General features: G+C 35.5%; 1 protein-coding gene across 1 annotated transcript in view; it reads right to left on the reverse strand.

Moving 5' to 3' along the window:
* Positions 1-11,555: 11,555 nt before the first annotated feature.
* LOC111509210 (uncharacterized) overlaps positions 11,556-21,769 on the reverse strand; it is a 148,477-nt gene continuing 138,263 nt past the window's right edge. Inside the window, 1 exon segment of the mRNA XM_074182521.1 lies at positions 11,556-11,822. Coding sequence (XP_074038622.1) covers positions 11,657-11,822 — 166 coding nt within the window. The 3' untranslated portion in view covers positions 11,556-11,656.

Here is a 21,769-nt window from a genome sequence, read left to right on the forward strand (position 1 = left end):
AATGTTTCTTCATCGATTTGAAGTTTTTGTATAATTGTTTTGAAATTCGTGATTGCTGATGTGGTTACTGATATTTGGTTTTTTAAAAGATTTTCCATTATGTGTTCGTCTTCTTGGCGGAATATCCGCCATCTGATGAGTCTAGATTACCAGTAATGGGTCTCCAGAAGATACATACCTATTCTGTTAACTAATCCTCGTTTCGATCTTTTATAATAATTTTCGGTGTCTCCAAATATTTCTTGATATTTCAAGTCAAGTGAGTCAGATATTTGAGTTAATGAAGTAATGTATGTTTTCACTTCAGTTTTGAAGGATAACATTATAGGATTTGATTGGTGAAAAGTGTATAGCATGTTTTCCAAGATTTTTTTGTAATTATTTACGTAATGCAAATTCTATGGTGTTTTTGTAAACGGGATAAGTCCATTGTTATTAATGGGTTGAATGAAAGATTGGGAGTGTGTTGTGTGTGTTGCTGACATCATCAGGAGAATCCTGAAAATGAAATTAATTTCAAGTACAAGGTTGTAGTCTATCAAAGTGTACTTTTGTTTTTTGTTTTGCTTTTTTTTGTAGATTTCAGTAATTGCAAATGAGCCATTGAATTTGGTTTCTTATTTGTTCTTGATTTTGCATCCTTTAACGTAAATATTGTCTCCTACCTATATTCAGGTATACTTCGTGCAACGTTTCTATCAAATCAAATTTTAGAATTTTCTTTTTGATCTTGGGTCTTTCGCCGGACGAGTTTATAGTAATTCCATATTTTATCATTAAGGTCCTGTATGTATTTAGTTATGAGTTCTTTTTGGTTGTGAAGAGTTTCGGGTGGTCTACTAGAAGTGTGTACAAATAGTAGTTCATGCGGGGTAAATACGTGGATTTTGTATTTTGTGTTGTTTTAACAAATTACTGCATATGGTAAAATGCCTCATGAGTGTTCATCGGGGTTGTCAATTCTATTTGTTCCTATCATTTCTAGAAGAGTCGCGTGAAAACGTTTTATGAAACCGTTTGATTGCGGGTGGTCCACACTAGAAAATTATTGTTCAATGTCAATAGGGCATTGTTAAATTCTCGACCGAAGTCACACTGAATTCTGAATGGAGTTCCGTAGTGTTGGAAATAAAGCGGTTGGGTAGGGTATTTACTACTGATTTTGCTGATTTGTTTTCGATTGGGTAAGCCTGAGTAAATTTGGTAGGTTCGTCTCTAATTGTGGGTATATAGTTTTTTGCGGGAATTTCAAGAATGTCTATTATTATTTGACCCTCTGTGATCGGCCTGTGAGACTGATGGTTATCCATTTAAGAGAAGTGTCATCGAATCCTAAGGACTTGAACTTGCTGATGAGTAAATCGAAATTGAATAAATCGAAAGCTCCACTTTGATCAAGCAGTATTAAAATGGTGACTTTTGATTGATCTCTGAATTTCGCAGGATCGTCGATTACTTTCAAGAGGGCAGTTTGGGTTCCGCAAAAGACACGGAACACGTACGGGATATTCGATTTTCTTCAAGAAAAGCTCCTAATTGAAGGAAAACATTTTTCTCGAATATTTTAGAGAATGAGGGCAGAATGCTGATAGGGCGTAGGTCACTGAACGTGGTAGGTTCATTCTTTTTCGGTCTGAAGGATTCGTTGAAAATATGTTTAACTTCATCAATACAGTGTAGTAACACTAAAGAAATCATCTTGATATTTGTATTGTCAATACCTAAAGCATTAGATTTTATTTCTTTGATAGCAGTCAAAATATCATCACATATATCGGTGAGGGAAAAGTATATAGGAGCGTTCAATTTATCATTATTGTAGAATGAAAGAGTGTTATTATTCACTATTGAATGTCCAGCCACGTTTAAAAAATAGCCATTGATTTCTTCAGGTCTACGTTGTTCAATTGGCAAGCTATTGGTTTGCGAGGATGATTTTGTAGTAACATCCCAATCTGCAAGATTTCTCCATGTCATTTTTGAATTGTTTTTATTTTTGTTCAAAACAAATTGTATATGTGCGGTTTTTTCACGTTTTACTGCGTCACTGACATAGTTGCGTAATAGTTGCATGAGCTCTATCACGACTTTTCATCATCAATTTGATATTATAAGGTATATACGGGGATGCTTTATGTTTTCTGTTTACAGTGCAAATTGGAGCATGTTTGCCAAAAAGCATAATGATGCTTTCGTTGAGAAAATTTACTTTATAAAGAATATCTTGCATAGTCACAATATCACCCCATGATAAGTTAGCATCATCTTGAGAAAAAACTTCATGATTGAAATTCTTGAAATTTCTATAAAAAATCAAGTTATCATAAGTATCTTCACCTTCGAAAACAATATCGCAAAATACCATGAGATGATCAGTTATACCATTCATATCAAGTGTATTAAAATTTCTTACCATTACTTTCTTACTAACGCCAATGACATCAATCAGAGATTCAGATGTTGTTGTTATCCGGGTAGAATTTTCTACAATTTGATTCTTATCGAAACAAGAAACTAGGGCAGTGAATAGTTGAGTGTCGCGAGAGTCACAGTTTAACATTTTAATATTAATATCACCAACTATAACACCTCAGTAGATGTTTCCAAATACACTCGTTTCAGTACATCATCTAACTCCTGCATACAGTCCTCCTCTATATTTGTTCCTATATATATATATATATATATATATATATATATATATATATATATATATATATATATATAATTTGTATTTATATAGTGATTTGATGAAAAACATACTCCACCACCTCTACCATCACGGTATTATTGATAGTCTTTGAAATCACCAAAACAATTATTCAAAGAACGAATATTCACGTGACCGAATCATATATTGAGTTTTTTGATTTACTGATAGAAGGAACGCCATAAACATATTTGATGTATATGTTATCCTCACCATTTTGTTTTCGTTCATTAAATTGCAAGAGAACCTTTTTCGAATATTAACGTTGAAGAATTGTCTTATCGGTACTAATCTGAACATTGAAATTGAAATTTTTCAGTTTATGTTTATTTTTCAATACCATATAGACGTCTTCTCGTCTATTCAGAATTACTTTCAGTGGTGGTGGTTGAACACCTCTTCTTCCAATCCTGAACGTTTTTATATCTTCAGTATTCACTGACGGGGCAATAGTTCCAATTATATCTTTGACATTTATCATATGGTAGTCTTGGCCATCATCCTTCAGTTTATATATAATTATATTTTTTCTTTTCGTTGTCTTTCCGAAATTACAGTTATAATGGTTTCAGCATTATCAGAGTATTTATTCTTCTTCATTATCTATAACTTTGAATAAAGGAGCCGTTTTGAAATTTATAATTACTTGTTTAATTTTCAAATTAATAATGCAATTACAATGTCCCAGAAAGTCGGATCCCAGTAAACCATCGAATTCAATATCAACGTTGTGACTATTACATTTCCTGGGAATCGGTGAAGATGTTTTTCACAAGTTTCTGGTTTGAATATCGAAATTCCTGCGCAAATATCTATTAATATTATGAAAGTATTTGAAAGGTCTTTGAAGTAATATAAATGTTTAAGTTCATGGGGTGAAGTGAACTTACACGAAGCGTTGTTCCAGGAAGTTTAGATCGGGATGATAATCTTTTAGGTTCATGGATTGGATTTGGGTTCGATTGTCTCACGTTATGTCTTGGGGTTCATTGAAATCCGGAGAATAATGTTGTGTGGAGTGAAAGGAAATCCTGGTATTTCGAGATATTTGGGTTGTTATCAAATTGGTCGTGTTGGTTATTTCGGTCATATTAGTTGTATTGATCGTGTTTGTTGTATTGATCGTATTGATCGAGTTGTTCTTGTGGATATTGATATCCACATGATAGTCATCTTCTAGGCTAATTGTAAAGTAGTTTTCATATTCTGGATAATTTTCTTAATTCTTTTTTCTTTTTTGATTCGAGTAGATGGGATTGCCTAGATGAGGTGTTTTGAAATTGCGGTCTTTGTTGATTATTTGGAAATTATGGTCTCTGTTGATTGGTGGAATATGCTCCGCCGACATAATAGCCATAATACATGCAGACACCACTGAGGAAAGAGCAGATGAAACTCTTCATAATACTGGAAAACAGCTAACATTTGAAGATCGGCTTGGATAAAAGTGAAGCAATTATAATGGGTGGTCCCAGAGCCAGGTCAGAGGTGGTCTTCGCAATAGACAGAAAAAGATTATTTCCAAAAAGAAGGCTGAAATATCTTGGCGTAGTACTCGACGAGGAGTTACCACTTGGCACACACATTGACATATTGAAGCTTGAATCAATTGTAAACACAAAAAGATAAACTATAGGCCTACTCAAGTTTTCACAGGGCATGGATCCTTCCACACATTTGAAAGCTAGGGATAACACAAAACAAGCACTGCCTACAGTACAATGCAACTGACGATGTGGAACACACAGTGACATCATTTCCCAGATGAAACTCCCGTCGAAAATAAGCAACGGTATTATGGGGTACCCTGGAAACTTGAAATGTGATAAATCTAATGATTACCGGTGAGAAACTGTTACGAAATTTAATGAAAATTGAAGTAGGGGATGAGTTGTGATAAGATGGTTTAACTGCCAAAACTCAAGTTCTCACAGTGCATATATCCTTCCACACATTTGAAAGCTAAGGAAAACACAAAACAAGCACTGCCTATATTACAATACAACTGACGGTATGGAACATACTGTGACATCATGTTCCAGATGGAACTCACAACGAATGTAAGCGAAGGTTTGCTCTGGAAACTGGAAATGTGATACATTTTTTGAAAACCGGTGAGAAACTGTTACAAAATTAATGGAAATTGAAGTGGAAGCTGAGGGGTGGGAAGACGATTTAACTGCTAAAACTTGAAGAATGTACACCGGGGGTAGGACAACTTGGAGGGTTTAACCGGTAAAAGTATCGGCACCAAGACACGCGATAGAACCCAAGTGGTTTTGTCCCATATGGATTCCCCCCCCCCCACAAAAAAAATCACCTGTCTTCTAAAGGACAAACTTGAGTAGTGAAAAGCGTTAACATCTCCCCTCCACTTTGGAATTTTGTTCGCATGTATGGAGATCCGCCTCTAAGCATGCCCTGAAGCTGCTGGATTCCACCCAGAAAACAGCCATTTGCCTGATTGGGGACGCGAACATCACTTGCAACCTTGAAAGTCTGAAACATCGAAGGTTGTGGATTTGTCTCTCTTCTATAGATACTTTCACGAGAGTGTTCAAGTGACTTTACACATTTGATTCTACCAAATGGCACATATCAGAAATACGCGACGGACTGCGGTTGCTCATCGTTTTGAGGTTCAACTCAGTACATCTCGAACTTCATTGATTGAGAACTCTTTCATTTGAAGAACTGCGTTTATATGGAATAAATTCCCTTAGAATTTTTTTCCAAATGGACTTCAGCGAGTCAAATCCAATGTAATCCAATAAATCGCTACTTTCGCCCTTAGAGCGCGTTAAGGATTTTCCTATAGTGCTTGTGTTTTGTCCCTTAAAACCAATAATTGACATCGACCATCTAACGAGATTCGTTCTCCGTCTATCACTGGAATTTTCACCGTAAGGCAACTAGCTGGAGCCAGATCCTAATTGAAAACGAAGCATTCATGATCCAATACCAGAGAACGCTGTTTCGACTCACCATAAGTCTTATCACTGGTGCTAGGCTGTACAATGAATGGAATATTAAACTTTATTGTCCTTAAAGGAGAAGCCTGAGTAGTAAATGACAATTACATTTCACCTCAAGACGACGCCATCTATAGAATCAACAGAGAACTCAATCGTCCAATATCAAAGTTGAACGAGGGTCCCAAGGCGGTCAGTTGCAAAGCCAAGGTTCGACATCACCGCCGACGGGATTTGTCCTCTGTTTTCCACTGCAGCTTCCACTGCAAGGCAATCAGCTGAAAATCATAGCCTAAACATAACGCAACACTAGACGCACCAGACAGCGCTGTTTCGACTTGCCATTGATCTCATCAGTGGCTGAACATCAACTGAATCATCCTCTGCCTTCCATCGTAACTTTCACTGCAAATGAGTTATCACGAAATGACCAAAATTGATGATGCTATCTTGATTAGGGAGACGCGCATCGAGAGATGGTATTTTTGTTCTAGTGTGCAAAAATGTTTTCCTTAGATTTCAATATATTGCTACAGGTATAGAAATACTTTGAAAATTCTGAATTCACCAAACATGAACCATATTTTTATCATTGACAATTGCATCGTTAACTTTGGAGCATCGCAGAAAAGTTGCATTTATCCTTCATTTCGTTATTCGAAAACAATACTTAGAGGATTCTTTCCGTTTCGACAGTCGATTTGTGGAGGAACTCCTTGCCAGTAAATATCGTATGACCTACTAATATTTGATTTAAACTTTTGAACTTCCATTTCTCATCCCAAGAGGCTATGTTTCGAGAGTGAAGCAGTAAAAATCACAAATGAATTTGATGAAGAAAAGAAGTGTTACACGGGGAGTTTTCATCGAAAACGCTGCCTAATTCTTTTGAGATAGAATAAAAAAGTTCACCACATATATCTCTTCATTTATAGGTCTACAAAAAATCTGTGATGGCATATGTGTACCTTTTGAGGATACATGAATACGATATTTATCCTTATCAAATGAATATGTTATTAATCTTAAGTATTTCATGCATGTTGTGTTTTGAGTGGTTTCCAGGTTCTGCCGTGGTCCTCTTTGGTTATAATCTCCAAACGTTTCAACTGCAACTGCGGCCGTCATATTATAAAAATATATATCTACTTAATCCTAGTACACAGTTCAAGTGGTAGAGTGAAACCTAGAATGAAGGTATTCTAGTTATACGATCAGCAGGGCCCAATCACTAATGGAAGTACTCTTCTCGCCGTATCAACTGAAACTGGAGAAACGTTTGGAGATTGTAACCAAAGAAGACCACGGTAAAACCCGGAAACCAACCAAAACATTGACGCCAGCCGTGAAAGCCTATATTCCTATATTATTTCATGCATATAATATTTTATAATATGAAAATTATCATTCAGTGAGGTATCTAGAAATTTGAACTATTGAGCGACAAAATAAATTTGAACGGCCTCATAACTAACGACACATGCGTGATAAAGAAAGGTTGCTATTGTGTTGATTTTGTCTAACGTAGTAAGTTGAAGTTGCATTTTTGTTTTGTGTTTGTTGTCTTGTGCTCGTTAGCTAAATCCCAATTTCAAAATTTAAATTTGATAGTTGTGAACATACTTTTTTTGAGTGAATCAAGTCAAAGACCATTATTATCAGTTTAAAGCTGATCTAGAACTGACAGGAAAAATATCATTCATATTTGTTTTGCTACCCATGCAAAGCCGGTGGGTCGCTAGTTACATACACAATCTCTCTTAAATCCTCAATATCGACAGTGCATGTTTTATCTCGTTGATATAAATGAAACTATTGAACAGATAATATTGAAAAGGTTCTATCTAGTATGGCAGAATTCTTATTCGGTTTGTCAACGAAACTACTGATTTTCAAATATGACCCGAATTTAGTCCTGTTATTCACTTGGGCTTCGGTATTTTTCAGAATACTGTCTTGTTCACTGAATTGAGACTTCTCTCATTACATGTCTCAGGAAAATACCCTAGATTCTTCAAATCAAATGGTCACACACGTAATCCATTGGTTAGAACCAGGTCGTCAGATAAAAACGCTATGGATTGAAACGCGTTTGGCCACTAACGCACAGGTACAAAAATCCGCTGGTTAAACTGTAACATTATCCTGTCACATGCAAAACTGTCTGTTAAAGGTAGAAACAGATTCATCTGCAAATTTATCCGAAACGGAGGACTCAATTTTTCGAATGATCCACAGTTCTATTTGAACGGTAATTTTGTAGTCTTTGGAATCAGTACAGTGGTTAGTAGTTGGTTGACACTTCGTTAAAAAACCACTAGTTCCTTTCGAAAGGTTTTTTGTATATTTTGTTTCTTCCTAATAAAACGTATTTCTGTATTTGGATATGTAATTTTACAGATGTCTACAAGATGATCATAATTGAATGTTTTTGTTCAATTCTTTAAGACAAATCATATAGAACCACTCAATATTTTTCAAAAATTTGAATGCTGGAAGTCAATGGGATTCCAAAAAATGAATAAATGAATCAAATATAGGCCAGCAATATGCACAGAAAATTGATGACTTCAACACAGGAAAAATATAGAAGATAGGTATTTACATATTACACACTTTGAGCACTTTCCGCCCCACAACTAACTTCAAATAACCGATTCCTGTAAAAAAAAATTGAATAAACTCTGAATAACTTTTTTAGAAATTGTCCTGAATAGTTCTGATTGATACTAGCATGTAGAGGAAATTTCCGCACCTGATTATGCTGGATTACATACATTTATTCAAATTAGCCCAATACAGTCGTCTTTATCTTCGCAAGTTAGGTTAGGTTACAGATTAGATGAATTTTTCATGAAACAATGATCAAAAATTGAAATAAACCAGTTATTCATTGTAACGAAAATCATGCAGACTTACCTGGTACCTGACTTTGTAAGGATCCGAGTCCAAATTTTGTGATGAATGTATAACTGTGTGGAATCATTAACCTGATTACAACTGAATAGACTTTATTGTCTATTTAGTTACAATTTACAATTTAGATGCCTTTTAGACCAGTACCTACATCATACTACAGAGCAACGCCTTCAACTTCGACTTTATTACTTTTTAGGCAAATCTCATCTCATCTGTCTTCTACTCCGTCTATCAGTGGTACTTTGTACTAGTGCCGATTTGATTATGACAGAGTTCTGCACTATGTCACACTGCATAGACGTAGAATACATGTGGTAAATTGCAATGCAACATAAATGTATCACAATACTCAACAGAATGTTGAGTAATTATAATAGTAATTGTTATTCTAATAGGGGGTAGTAGAGCAGATATACCTTCGCCTGCTAACAAAAAGTTAATTGTTCACACAAGGGTGTCACCAACGGGGGGCAGTTGCCCCCTAGAGATCAAAGGTAGCTAGCCGCAAAGCAACCAAACTGCGAGCAATTGACTTCCTTACCTATTAATAAATTCCGCATCGCATGACAAAACGTAAATAAATTCACAAGGTTCAATGTATATTGTTGAAAGTATTGAAATATTCAGAATAACATTGAGATTTTGACATCCGTTTTTAAAATCGCCGCCATTATCATCACGACTATATCAGATTTGCCATTAAACAGTGTAAAAATATATAGGTGGGAGGTAGGACTGGTGTGTGTGTGTGTGTTGTGTGAATTGCATTTCTTTCTACGACAGACGTTCACCAGCATTCACGTTAATTTTGTATAATTTGTATACGGCATACCTGAAGTAGAAGTTATTGTTACGGACATACAATTTTAATTGGTTTTGTGGACAATGCCATCTGTAAGTGTAAGTGTTCATAAGAAACACCTACAGCCTACAGTTGAATAAATCGACTACAATCCTTGTAAAAGCAATGGAAAAAGAATGCAAGCTACCGTTCAGTGTGGATATTCAAAATGAAATTATTGGTATTTGTGGAAGCGTTATTAGGGCTGATACTATGAAAAAAGTGAAAGAAGCAGACGAAACAACTGATATTTCTGGCACTGAACAACAATCGAGTGGGATGCGATATTTTGATGAAGAAACACAGAAAGTCCAAGAAATGTTTGTCGGATTCATTGAGCTAAAAAATTTTATGCGAAATCGATTGCACATAGCATAGATGAGTTTTTGGCAAAAGAAGATCTGAATATAAATAAATGTGTTGGTTTTGATGTTTGTTCAACGATGTCAGGAAAAGACGGAGGGGTACAAGCGATCTTACGCAAAAAGTACACCAAAGCACTCTACTTTCATTGCTCGTCCCACAAACTGAATCTAGTTATCATTGATCTAAATTCACTTCCTGAAACTAGAAATGCCATGGGAACCATCGAAGATACTATAAACTTTTATCGGAAATCAGTTTTGAGGGGGAAGTTGATACCTAATATTTCTCCAGACTTTGCGAGATAAGAAGGAGTGGGAAACACAAAACCAGCAGAGTTTTTAAAGAAAATCTTCCAATAATTCTGGAAGCCTCACAAACATTATCTCAGGAAGGAAATAGTGCAACTCGGAAAAGTGCCTTCCAACTTCATGCGGCTACTTCCAGAATTTCTTTCATTCTCAGGATTATGTTGGTAGCCAAATACTCGGCTTTGATGGAACCCGTTGTCAACGTACTCCAATCTGTAGCTTTGGAAGTGGGCAAAGCCTCGGAACACGTTAAAAGGATTTTACTTTTGATTGAAAAAACACCGTAAAAATCCGGAAAAAGTGACAGACGAAATTATAAAGGAAGCTACTGCCGTTGCGGAGAAAGTCGGACTGGAGGAGGACATTTATATCAATGCCGCGTATTACGGAGAAACAACGTCATAGAAGCAATCATCCAGCAGAAAGCCCTTCAGAATACTGAAAGAGGTCTTTAGTAATACCATACTTGGATTCTTTTACCACCTCCCTTGAAGTACATTTTGCTGAAGGAAACACGCCAAGATTCGTATTATCTAAGTTACACCCGACGCAGATGCATAAGATGACAACTGAAAATCCGAAACAAACTTGTGTGTTACTTTTACCATACATAAAGAATGAAATCGAACTTTGGCAGCAATTGTGGCACGATAGGCCTAATCTAACAAACCTTACAGTTCTTGATGTCCTAAAAGAAAGAAATTCCTTTTTTTCCGAAACGGAAAAAGCATTGAAAATTTTGATCGCTTTACCATGCACGACCTGTACCGTAGAGCGATCCTTTAGCAGCCTCAGAAGACTGAAAACATGGCTAAGAAGCACCATGGCAGATGATCGCATTAATGGTCTGGCCATGATGAGTGTACACAGAGCTATAATGAATAAAAACCTAAAAAATTTAAATGATAAAGTGGTTGAAAGTTTTGCAAAAAATCCCCGCAGGTTATATTTTGATTAAATATTATTTTTGTTGGAATAAATAATTATTACTGTGTTTAAAAGTTTGATTTAGTTATTGTGCTGTCGAGGGCTTGTGAAGTTTTATACATTGATATCAGAACCTTTCTTATTACAATCGTCATCGACGCAAAGACTTTCAAAATGTAACGCTTCATGCTTTCGACTGTACCAGGCGTTCATATTTTTTATCCTCCATAATATTGCCCCATTGCCCCCCCTATAGTCATAAGCTGGCGACGCCCTTGTGTTCACCTACAGTGGTATACAACTCATTGATTTTATAGGCAAATTTATCGATCATAGCGATTTTTGATTGGATAAACAAACGATTCTTTTTCCTTTATAATATTAGTAGACAACTTTTATAAATGTGGTGTAACAGAGTTGTATTGTTATGGTAACATCAAGATATAAGTGTTACCAAGGGGAAATGTACCTAGTTGATGTATGAATTATTTTAGAATAAAAGGTTGTTACAATTCAAGTATAACGAGAAAATATATTTATTTTAACAAATGAAATGAGTTATCACAGTAAAACTAACTACAATGAGAGATCACAGTTTGCGAATATTTAATTTTCACCAGGATTTACTTTCTACCAATATACATCGATCTGGAAACTCTACTGACGTCACCGTTAGTGGAATTTTGGGTTTTTCTACCAATGTGTCTCTCTTCAGTCTCAGTTTTGGGAAAAGAGGAATTCGTGTATTGATATTGTTCATGTTTGCCACTTCATCAACTCTGAAAAAATTAAATATTTATTTGGACTATTGATATCTCTAGAAGGAGGATTGTTCACTATCTTAGATGAAAAAGAACATTCATGTTACATTTTTCTGTAACGAAAAAATGAGAAAAAATACTGCAATCAAAGTATCAATTTTCGTAGTAATTCGATTTGTTCAGCAGAATGGAAAGGCAATAAGGTTGTGATCCTGGACATATCGAATTACTACGACAAAATTGATAATTTGAAAATGGTCCTTATAATAAATTACCGAATAAACCACCATCCAAGATAGTTTCAGAAGTGGAATCTACACTCAAGAAGTGTGAGAATATGATATGATCACCCTACGTATAAGATCACCAGATAGCTCACAAAACAGTTCGAAGCCCTATCGATTTTGCAACCTACTTTGAACGTGATTAATTCACAAGAATTCATTGAGAAAATTGAAGACATAAGGTTGCAAGATGGTGAGATTTTAATATCTTTTTTTGTATCTTCGTTATTTCAATGTGTCCCCATATCAAAAGCAATCGCAATCGCATATCGCCTCCAACTCATACGAAATTGCAAAGGACATAATTGCTACCAGTTCTCTGTTTCACAAGCAGCATGAGGGTACGGCAGAGAGTAACCTGTTGTCGACTTTCACGGCCTATCTTTTCATGAGCAGATTTGAAATGTAAGCAAGTAAAGAGTTGGATTACTCTCCATAAACTTGTATTCGATACGTGATTGATGTATTTGCCATTTCCAACAACGGTAAAAGTAAGGTAGATGATTTCATGGCTTTTCTAAAAAACAAATCATCTATTTATAAGAAACGCCAATGAGGGTTTAGAATTTGATGTATAAAGAAATTATATTAGCACTTTCAGAAAAAAAATATGAGATCGAAATAAAACTTATCAGGGAGCCGGGGCTGAACATAACGGGTATTCTTCAAACATGTGAATAATTTGAAGAATAAACAACACTTGCCAAAAGGGGTCAAAATAAATAGATTTATAATCAGGAGCCAACTGCGGATTCCCGGCATCGCCGGAAAACCTTGTGATTACAAGGACAACCCTCAACTCAGTCACGAGTGCAGCTACAGCAACCTGCATGACATCCGGATCCGAAATGAAACGAAATTAATGATAGATTTCGAGTGATATGATGTAAAACAATGAAAAAGGAATATTGGACTAGCATCCATTGAAAACTAGGATACAGATATGTGTTTCTGGATAATTAGCCTTTGCCAGTACGGCACAGCCAGGTGTGAAGAATTGGCAACACCAAGACTTAACTGTTCCTCTTGTATCTAAACTCTATATTCATCACGCCATCATTCAACTACTCTAACTAGATAGAACAGTCAAACGCTCAGTCGCTAGCGTATAATATTGAACAGAAGAGAACAATTTTAATGAATTTATTTTAAGCATATTACTACAAATTGCAGTGAGGTTGTTGAAGTCAGCTGTTAGATTTACATAAACGCATAAACTATTAATTTAAAATTTTCAGTGTAACAAAAATTAATTGAGAATTATTTTGCTAGTTGGGAAGCCCTTCCATAATGGATATGATCGTATTGATATAAATAAAAACACAATCTGCAAAAACAGAAATGCTTGGTCCATCACAAAATATTCTCATCTAAAAAAAGCGATACTCATTTATATTTGATAGTATATGGAAATTGTAGAACAGAAATTGTTTTAAAAAATTTTAATTCTTCGAGATACTTCCTGTTTGCATTTCTATCAAACTTTTACCAAATAATTCAATATTCAATAAATGGAAAATGACATATTTTATTGAAATTCACTGCTTTATATCCTTTTACTGTAGAGTCAACCTAAGAAGTGAACAGAAGATGATGGTTCTATCAAAATTTAATGTTGAAAAATTATTATCAAACCATTTTGTGATATTCTTAGAAACATCACAAATAGGAGTTCGTGCAGTCTTCGAGGTGATGAAAGAATTGGCTATTTTTCTCGGAACTATGAAGAACGTGTTCTATTTAGCATTGATCTAACATAAGACCCAGTGGATGTTTTTTAATTATTTGCCTATTGCGCGAATATATAAAAAACATTTGCGGTCCATGAACAAGCCTAGTATTATTTTCATTAAACACCCATAGGATTCATATATATTTGTTTAGCTCGATATAATATCACTAAGAAGTAGGTAGGTTGAGAATTCAGCTATGGGCATACAAAGTTATTGCGAATTTGTTGAGATTGTGGGATCCGACACCACACACGGTTGACATATTAGGAAACTTCTGATATGCTATTATGTATCAACAAAGATGGGGGACGCCGTACCTCAGTGCCTCATGAAGGATACCTCATTGCGAAAATCCTAGCTCATTTTTTGTGTGTTATTATAGTCAGTTTGGATTCTACAATAAAAAAAGACACAGTTAAGCAGCAAAAATGTGGTTTGAATTGTTTATCATATTTAGTCTATTAACAAGATTCGGTAACGAATATTCAATGATTTAAAGTAATTTGGGGAGGACCCATTTTTCAGAAATCTTACATTCATTATAATAACAAATCTTTTAGAATTCAAAATAATTTGGAGGAATCTTTCTCATAATGTTGATATCAGATCTGACAATTTTTGTTTTCTGGATTAGGTACGGTGAATGATGAAATAATTGATTTATTGTATCACGCATATGAGACGAGGAATAAACGTTACTTTGAATAAAAGTAGGATTTGAAAGTTGTGAGAAGTAATGTAATGGTAATATGAACAGTATATATAGACATAATATTCATTTAGAGGTCAAAACTTCGTCGATGATCATCAGAGTAACCTGTGTTGTTCTCAAAAAAACCAAAGGTGAGTTGTTTCATTGATATATTCATGTTTTCCACGCTACTAAGATTTGTATTGATATATTCATGTTTCCCATCAGTAGGAGATTTGAGCCGGTTCTAAGCTTCCCCCCACCACTATGACGTATCAATTGCTTTTTTTGTTGTTGTTTAGTGAAGTCAAGGTGATGTGACCTTGAAGTGTCTGGTTCATGGATCGTTCAGATTTTTTTTATATGAGATTTTGTGTGTGTGTGTGTGAATGCACGGTACAGGGTTTCATCATGTGCTTGTCTATGTACAAACATACGTCTGCATACTTCGAAGATCCTCCAAGTAATGAATGTTCCATCAATGTGAGCCCACCAAGTTAGTAGTGGTGTGACGTCACAGCAGCAGCAACCGTTCAACGGTAAGAGAGCAAGATGTTCACTCCACGACGTCTGGCTGAGTAATGCGTATTAATCGGTCTGCCCTCACCTCTCTCTCGATACAGTGAAGGCTGTGACGTAACGCATCGCTCCAGCCTCGCTATCGATGGTGACACGCAGGCGGTCGAGGACTGTGCTAATGTCTGCCCTCTCCGAGAGCACAACGACCACTGCCTGTTCGTATCGACATCTGTTATCGCATCCAGTTGGGATGCGATAACGCTGTGACGTCAGGCATCTCTAGTGGGTAGCAACTAGCAATGTGAACCTTTCACGGTTTCATGGTGGGGGTGACTCGCGCTGTTCAACATAAAAGAAATGCTTGGCACACTATGAAATCAGTAGACGAATATATCTGCAGCAGTAAGCGATTGGTAGAGTGTTATTCAGTTCGTAATAGAAGGAAGACGGTGAGTGTATTTTGCTGTTGGAAATTGTTTATATTTTCATACATATTTTCATCATGTCCGTTTCAAAAGTAGGCTTGAATAAAATCAATAATTTGATTGTACAGGAGGTTGAAATACTAGAGCAAAAGGCTTCATCATCATTACCAATTGATGAAGTATATATAATTAAGAATATGTCAACTTATTCTATAAGGTTTGGAAAATCAATTTTATTAACTTTGGAAGATGTGAGCAATGATAAATTATTTAAAACATGGCTACCAAAACGTATTTCGTTGCAATTCAGTGATGACGATATAACTTGTATCAACTCATCGGGTGGTAAATATACGATGGTGTATTTAGGTCAGAGCCCGCAAAGTTTTGCACGTATGAAAACGCGATCTCTAGTCAAATTCAATATGATTGAATAATAATAGTAATTATGTATAGTGAATTTCTTTTTCTTTTAATAATATTCATATATGAGATAATTTAGATGATAATTATATGAAAATATAAACATTACTAACTTAGTTGAATACACTCACTTTATAAGTACAAATAAAATGTGAATGTTAGTATTATATCATGGAAACAAGTTGGAGGTTGCTAATTGTTTTTTCTTTTATTTGATTTCAGTTCCACCATTCAAAGATGTGGATGCAATATGCAAGTCAAGATTGAATCGATGTTGTAGATCTCAAATCTCAAAGTCCCACGTAATGATGGTAGTTCATAGAGGTCCCACATGCGATAAGCCAACTTGATTTTGGCATTCAGACCGCTTTTGTTTATTCTACTTGTGTTTATCATCTGGTATAATATGTCTTACTTTCCATTCGATTTTATTTATTTCCAAATCAGCATCAATCTCACCTATATATGAGTTTTTGAATGATCGAGCGATAATCAAAATCAATTCCTGTTTGGCATTCAAGATACTTTTGTTGTAATCTTCAGCAAAACCCATCAAATATTTCAGTGGTAGTTTTCCACTGAAAACATGACTGTTTGTATCCAAGATATCTTGTTTCAATTGTGAAAGTCCCCAGCCAGATGTCAATAATGTGTTAGCATGTGATTGTCCAAATGATATCATGGTTTTCATTGTAGATGTTATATCAGGTTTTCTAACAACAGCCACTTGTTCACCACCCATTTCGTAACGAATTTCATCAAAGAGAAATGCAATTGCATTATTCGAGAGATAGCAAGTTTTCGCTACATCTTTGGGGGTGAATTTACCTTCTATGTAAATCTAGTATAACATCTTGATTATTGATTGCAATTCTAATTTCATCCGAATTCCTGAATAGCGGTGATCCGTAGGGCTTATATGTGTGCTCATGTAAACTTATGACAGAATAATCGAGCACTGGTTCATCGAATATATTCAACTTCTCACTGTTTGTTTCGAGCACCATTGTTATTTTCTCACTTTCAATCCAATCGATTTCAAAAATTTAAGATCACTCACAGACAGAGCGTTATGTGCTAACTGTTTAGCATACACTCGTGGATTGCGCTTCTTTTCATGCACACTTCTTTTTATACACACTTTTCTTTTTATGCACACTTTTCGATAGTGCAGATAAGTTTATTTTTTTCATCCAAAATACGCACTGTAATGTTGTGAATCAATTAACGACCTTCTGGACTGACAGGCATATATATAATACTGTGTGGTTCTTTAGTAAGATTGTATCCAGGTTCAACATCAATATCGAATGAGAAAAGAATGTGGGATTCTTCATCATTTATATATGAATCAGATATTATATTGCAATCTAAGCGGATAAGTCTCACAGTTGTAATGTTTATTGATAATGAGGATTCATATATCTGATTTGGTGGAAATATGCCATGAGCGAACCCCATCATTTCTGCTATAGAATTTGGATGTGTCAGATCAATTTCATAGTTGGATCGCATTTCACATTTGAATGTATTATTATTGGCGTGTAGATAGAAAATATCATCTGCAACGATATCAATTGGTTTTTATCATGAAACAATCTGAACATGATATTTTTCTGTATGACAGCATTGATCTCTTCTATTTCGTAAGCACCACATGGAATTTCAATTGTAAACATTTGGAGTATCGATGAGTTGTCATTACTGATTCTGAAAATCACTAAATTATTAGCTTCAGTTATACAGGGTGTCCCTGGACTTCCTCTTTTCCTCTCGGGAATGTATAGATGGGGTCAAAATATCACCAGTACTTCATATAACTTTTTTTCCTAAAAGTCTTCGTAACCAAGTTACGGGCCCTCGAAGTTACAAAATGAAAAATGTTTTTCTTTGATAAATTTTCAAGTGAATATTCAAAATCATCCAAATTTTGGTAATTGACTAAACAAATGAATTCCGTCGATGAGCTTTCATGCAGGAGTCAGTTGTTTTGCTACAAAGTCAGGAACGGACTACCCCCGATGGTCCACACCCCAAAACTTTGAAATGACAGATATTTTTCAATATTTTTCAACAAAATAAGGTTACTTGGACAATTTTATGAATAAAAGTACTCGTGTGGAAAGTCGATCGGAGCAACGAGTCTTGATAAAAATGTAGTTCTACTCGACGACATCAAACCCGCTCGTCCACCATTATTTGAAATGAATAATTATCAAAGCAGAAATAATAATGATAACGTTAATTCAACAACATTTATAACAGGAATAATACAAAGTATGCTAAAATGAAGTCGTAAACAAAAAGTACAGTACCTATATGGAAGTTTAAGTCACAATTGTGATAGCAGATATTTTTTCAAAAGAAATATCAAGTTCTGTAGATTCGTTGTGTTTTTAAACTAACAAGCTACTCTACTATGAAATATCGAATTCATTCCATATTTTGTATGTACATAATACGTGTGGAATAATCACGTTTCGTGTTGATCAGTTATCTGAATCTCATGAAACACAACATTCGAATGTTTCAAATTCTTCTTCACAGCTAAACTGTTGAGGAGTTTCACTGATAATTATAATTTTAACACGATTCTAAATTTAGCTGAAAAAACGCACATCGGAAAAAATATTTACTATACTAATAAAAAGCAAACGAATGAACTACAAAAACGGCTGCACATGATCAGGTGAAAAATATCCAGGGAATAATTATGTTCCATTTCTTTCACAGATGTTGACAAAAAAACCTTTTAGAAAGTTATGATAAAAAATGAGAAACTGGAATGCGATTTTGTTTTGTTGAGTGGTGCGTTGTCATATGACTATCATTGTATTGTCAATATTCTATAGGATATTTTGAATTTTTTTGATATGGCCGAACAGTTTACATTCAATGAATATGCAGATATGTATGTATTTTATGGACGAGCATTTTGTAATGCTGCAGAAGCTCGTCGTCTGTATTCCGAGCATTTTCCCAATCGAACGGTACCGTCAAGAGAAACATTCGAGCGTGTCGATCGCAGCTTGAGGGAGACAGGTATGTAATAATTGATAATTAATTTGAGCACGTTGTTTTATTTCGATATTATTGTAGGTACAGTTTTGCCAAAACGAGGTGGTGAGGGCGCTCCTAGGACTGTACGTACCGTTGTATTGGAGGAAAATATTTTGGAAGCCGTCGCTGATGATCCTTCAATGAGCATCAGAAATCTATCAGAACAGTTCCATACATCCAAGTCCACTATTCATAGAATAATTAGGGAACAACTGCTCCACCCATTTCACATCCAGAAGGTACATGCCATGACACCTCAAGATTTTCCAGCACGACTGGAATATGCCAATTGGTTCATGGATAGGCAAAGAGAGGATATGACTTTTATTAATCGAGTTTTATTCACTGATGAAGCAGGTTTCAGTAGAGATGGAGTTATCAACTCTCATAATCTCCATATATGGGCCGAAGAAAATCCCCATGGGATATTGCAAACCAAACACAAACGGAATGTTTGGGCTGGTATCATAGGAAACCATCTTATAGGACCATTCGTTCTACAGGACCGATTGAATGGAGAACGTTATTTGGAGTTCATTCAGAACGATTTGAATGGACTTTTGGAACATGTTCCATTGCAAACCCGAAGAGATATGTGGTTTATGCATGATGGCGCTCCTCCTCATTTTAGTTTGATTGTGCGTGACCATCTGAACCATATTTTCCACAATAGATGGATTGGTAGAGGTGGGCCATATTCATGGCCATCGCGGTCTCCGGATTTAAATCCATTGGATTTCTTTCTGTGGGGGCATCTAAAAAGCCTTGTTTACGCTACACCTATTCACACAAGAGATGCATTGTTGAATAGAATAACATTACATTGTGAAGCCATACGAAACGACCCTGGAATGCTATTTCAAGTACAGAGAGGGTGTCTTCGCAGACTAAGAAAATGTATAGAGAGAGAAGGTGGTCATATCGAGCAGTTTCTGTAGCGGATTTTTCATTTCTGTTTGCTCTTGAGGCTCTTGAGTTTCGTTAGTTAAACGTGTTTGCATTATAAAAATTCGTTATGAACATTTTACCTATCATTTCCATTTTCCTTAAAAACTAATATTTTCGAATAATGGTAGACATCTCAGGATAAATGTTGTTGAATTAACGTTATCATTATTATTTCTGCTTTGATAATTATTCATTTCAAATAATGGTGGACGAGCGGGTTTGATGTCGTCGAGTGAAACTACATTTTTATCAAGACTCGTTGCTCCGATCGACTTTCCACACGAGTACTTTCATTCATAAAATTGTCCAAGTAACCTTAATTTGTTGAAAAATATTGAAAAATATCTGTCATTTCAAAGTTTTGGGGTGTGGACCATCGGGGGTAGTCCGTTCCTGACTTTGTAGCAAAACAACTGACTCCTGCATGAAAGCTCATCGAAGGTATTCATTTGTTTAGTCAATTACCAAAATTTGGATGATTTTGAATATTCACTTGAAAAGTTATCAAAGAAAAACTTTTTTCATTTTGTAACTTCGAGGGCCCGTTACTTGGTAACGAAGGATTTTAGGAAAAAAAGTTATATGAAGTACTGGTGATATTTTGACCCCATCTATACATTCCCGAGAGGAAAAGAGGAAGTCCAGGGACACCCTGTATTAATGATTGTATTGCATCCATAGAATCCCAAAAGACACTCAAGACACTTGTCCCGACAGCTTGTAGCTCGAATTTTCGTGACATGACTGATGAATATTTCGAAACACATTCCAATTCATTGTTGTGCACAGCAACAGCACATTTGAGACAATTTACACTTTTTCAAAGGTGTTGTATTGTAATAAGTATCATTTTTATTGATACCAATATTCACATCCTCTATATTACAAATACAACACATAGATTTTCGAGGTATAGGACCATCATTAACATCTTAATCTAAATTTTCATTGGGGTGGTGTTCATAACAATATCTATGTTTCATTATATCGATGTCATCTTGTAGATGTTTGGGTAACTTTTCCCAAACATATGCAATCTCATGTGCAACACATGCAAGTATCACTTCCTTGGGCATATTTGCAAGCATCACTTTATCCATTTTTTTCAAGGTACCATATTTTGAAAACATTCTAAGTGAAAACCCCATTCCCTTGATAGCCTCCCGATCCAGCTTTCTTCAATACATTTCGCACTTTATGGACTATCCTAGCACCAAATGCAACTTTTCTATTTTTATTTTTCTTCGTTTGTTTCCTCTCACTTTTTTTCTTATTGCTGCTACAACCCATGTCCATATGTCTTTTTGTTTTCATAATATTGGTGACAAGTAATGCAGCTGCTCTTTCCCCAAAACTCGCGCCCTTCGATCTAACCCTATCCCAAGCGCTGTATTCAAGTTCTTTGTCGGCTAAATGTCTTGCTGCAAGATCGGATGGATGCTTGGAATATTGAATATCGTGTTTTTTGCATTCAATATCTAATTCATTGATTCCAGGATCGTTGCGAGCTAAGCGTTGTTTCAGTTTTGTACCCGGTCCACAGTATTGATAACCTCCTGGTAGATGTAATTCGAAAGGAAGTTTGTTTATTAAATCATTCACAAAACCACAACCTCTTTTAATTTTACGATCACTTTCAATACGTCCGTATCGTTTGATGGTACACATTGAAATGAATAAGCTAATAACATTTATATAGTCTTCAACCACGGCACGTTGCGCATTGTAAAACAGAAAAAAAAGTTTGCTGTAGATAATCTAGATGAGAAATTCGGGTGTGGATTGAATGGACAAAGGGTATTCAGACATGGTCCACTACTTCCATCATCCGTTCGAGGACTCATTATAGGACCTTCAAATTGTGGAAAGACGAATGCAATGA

Source organism: Leptinotarsa decemlineata, unplaced genomic scaffold (genome assembly GCF_025532065.1).
Source record: "Leptinotarsa decemlineata unplaced genomic scaffold, Ldec_3_MD MMD2_tig00026328_RagTag_RagTag, whole genome shotgun sequence".
In the NCBI taxonomy this organism is placed as follows: domain Eukaryota; kingdom Metazoa; phylum Arthropoda; class Insecta; order Coleoptera; family Chrysomelidae; genus Leptinotarsa; species Leptinotarsa decemlineata.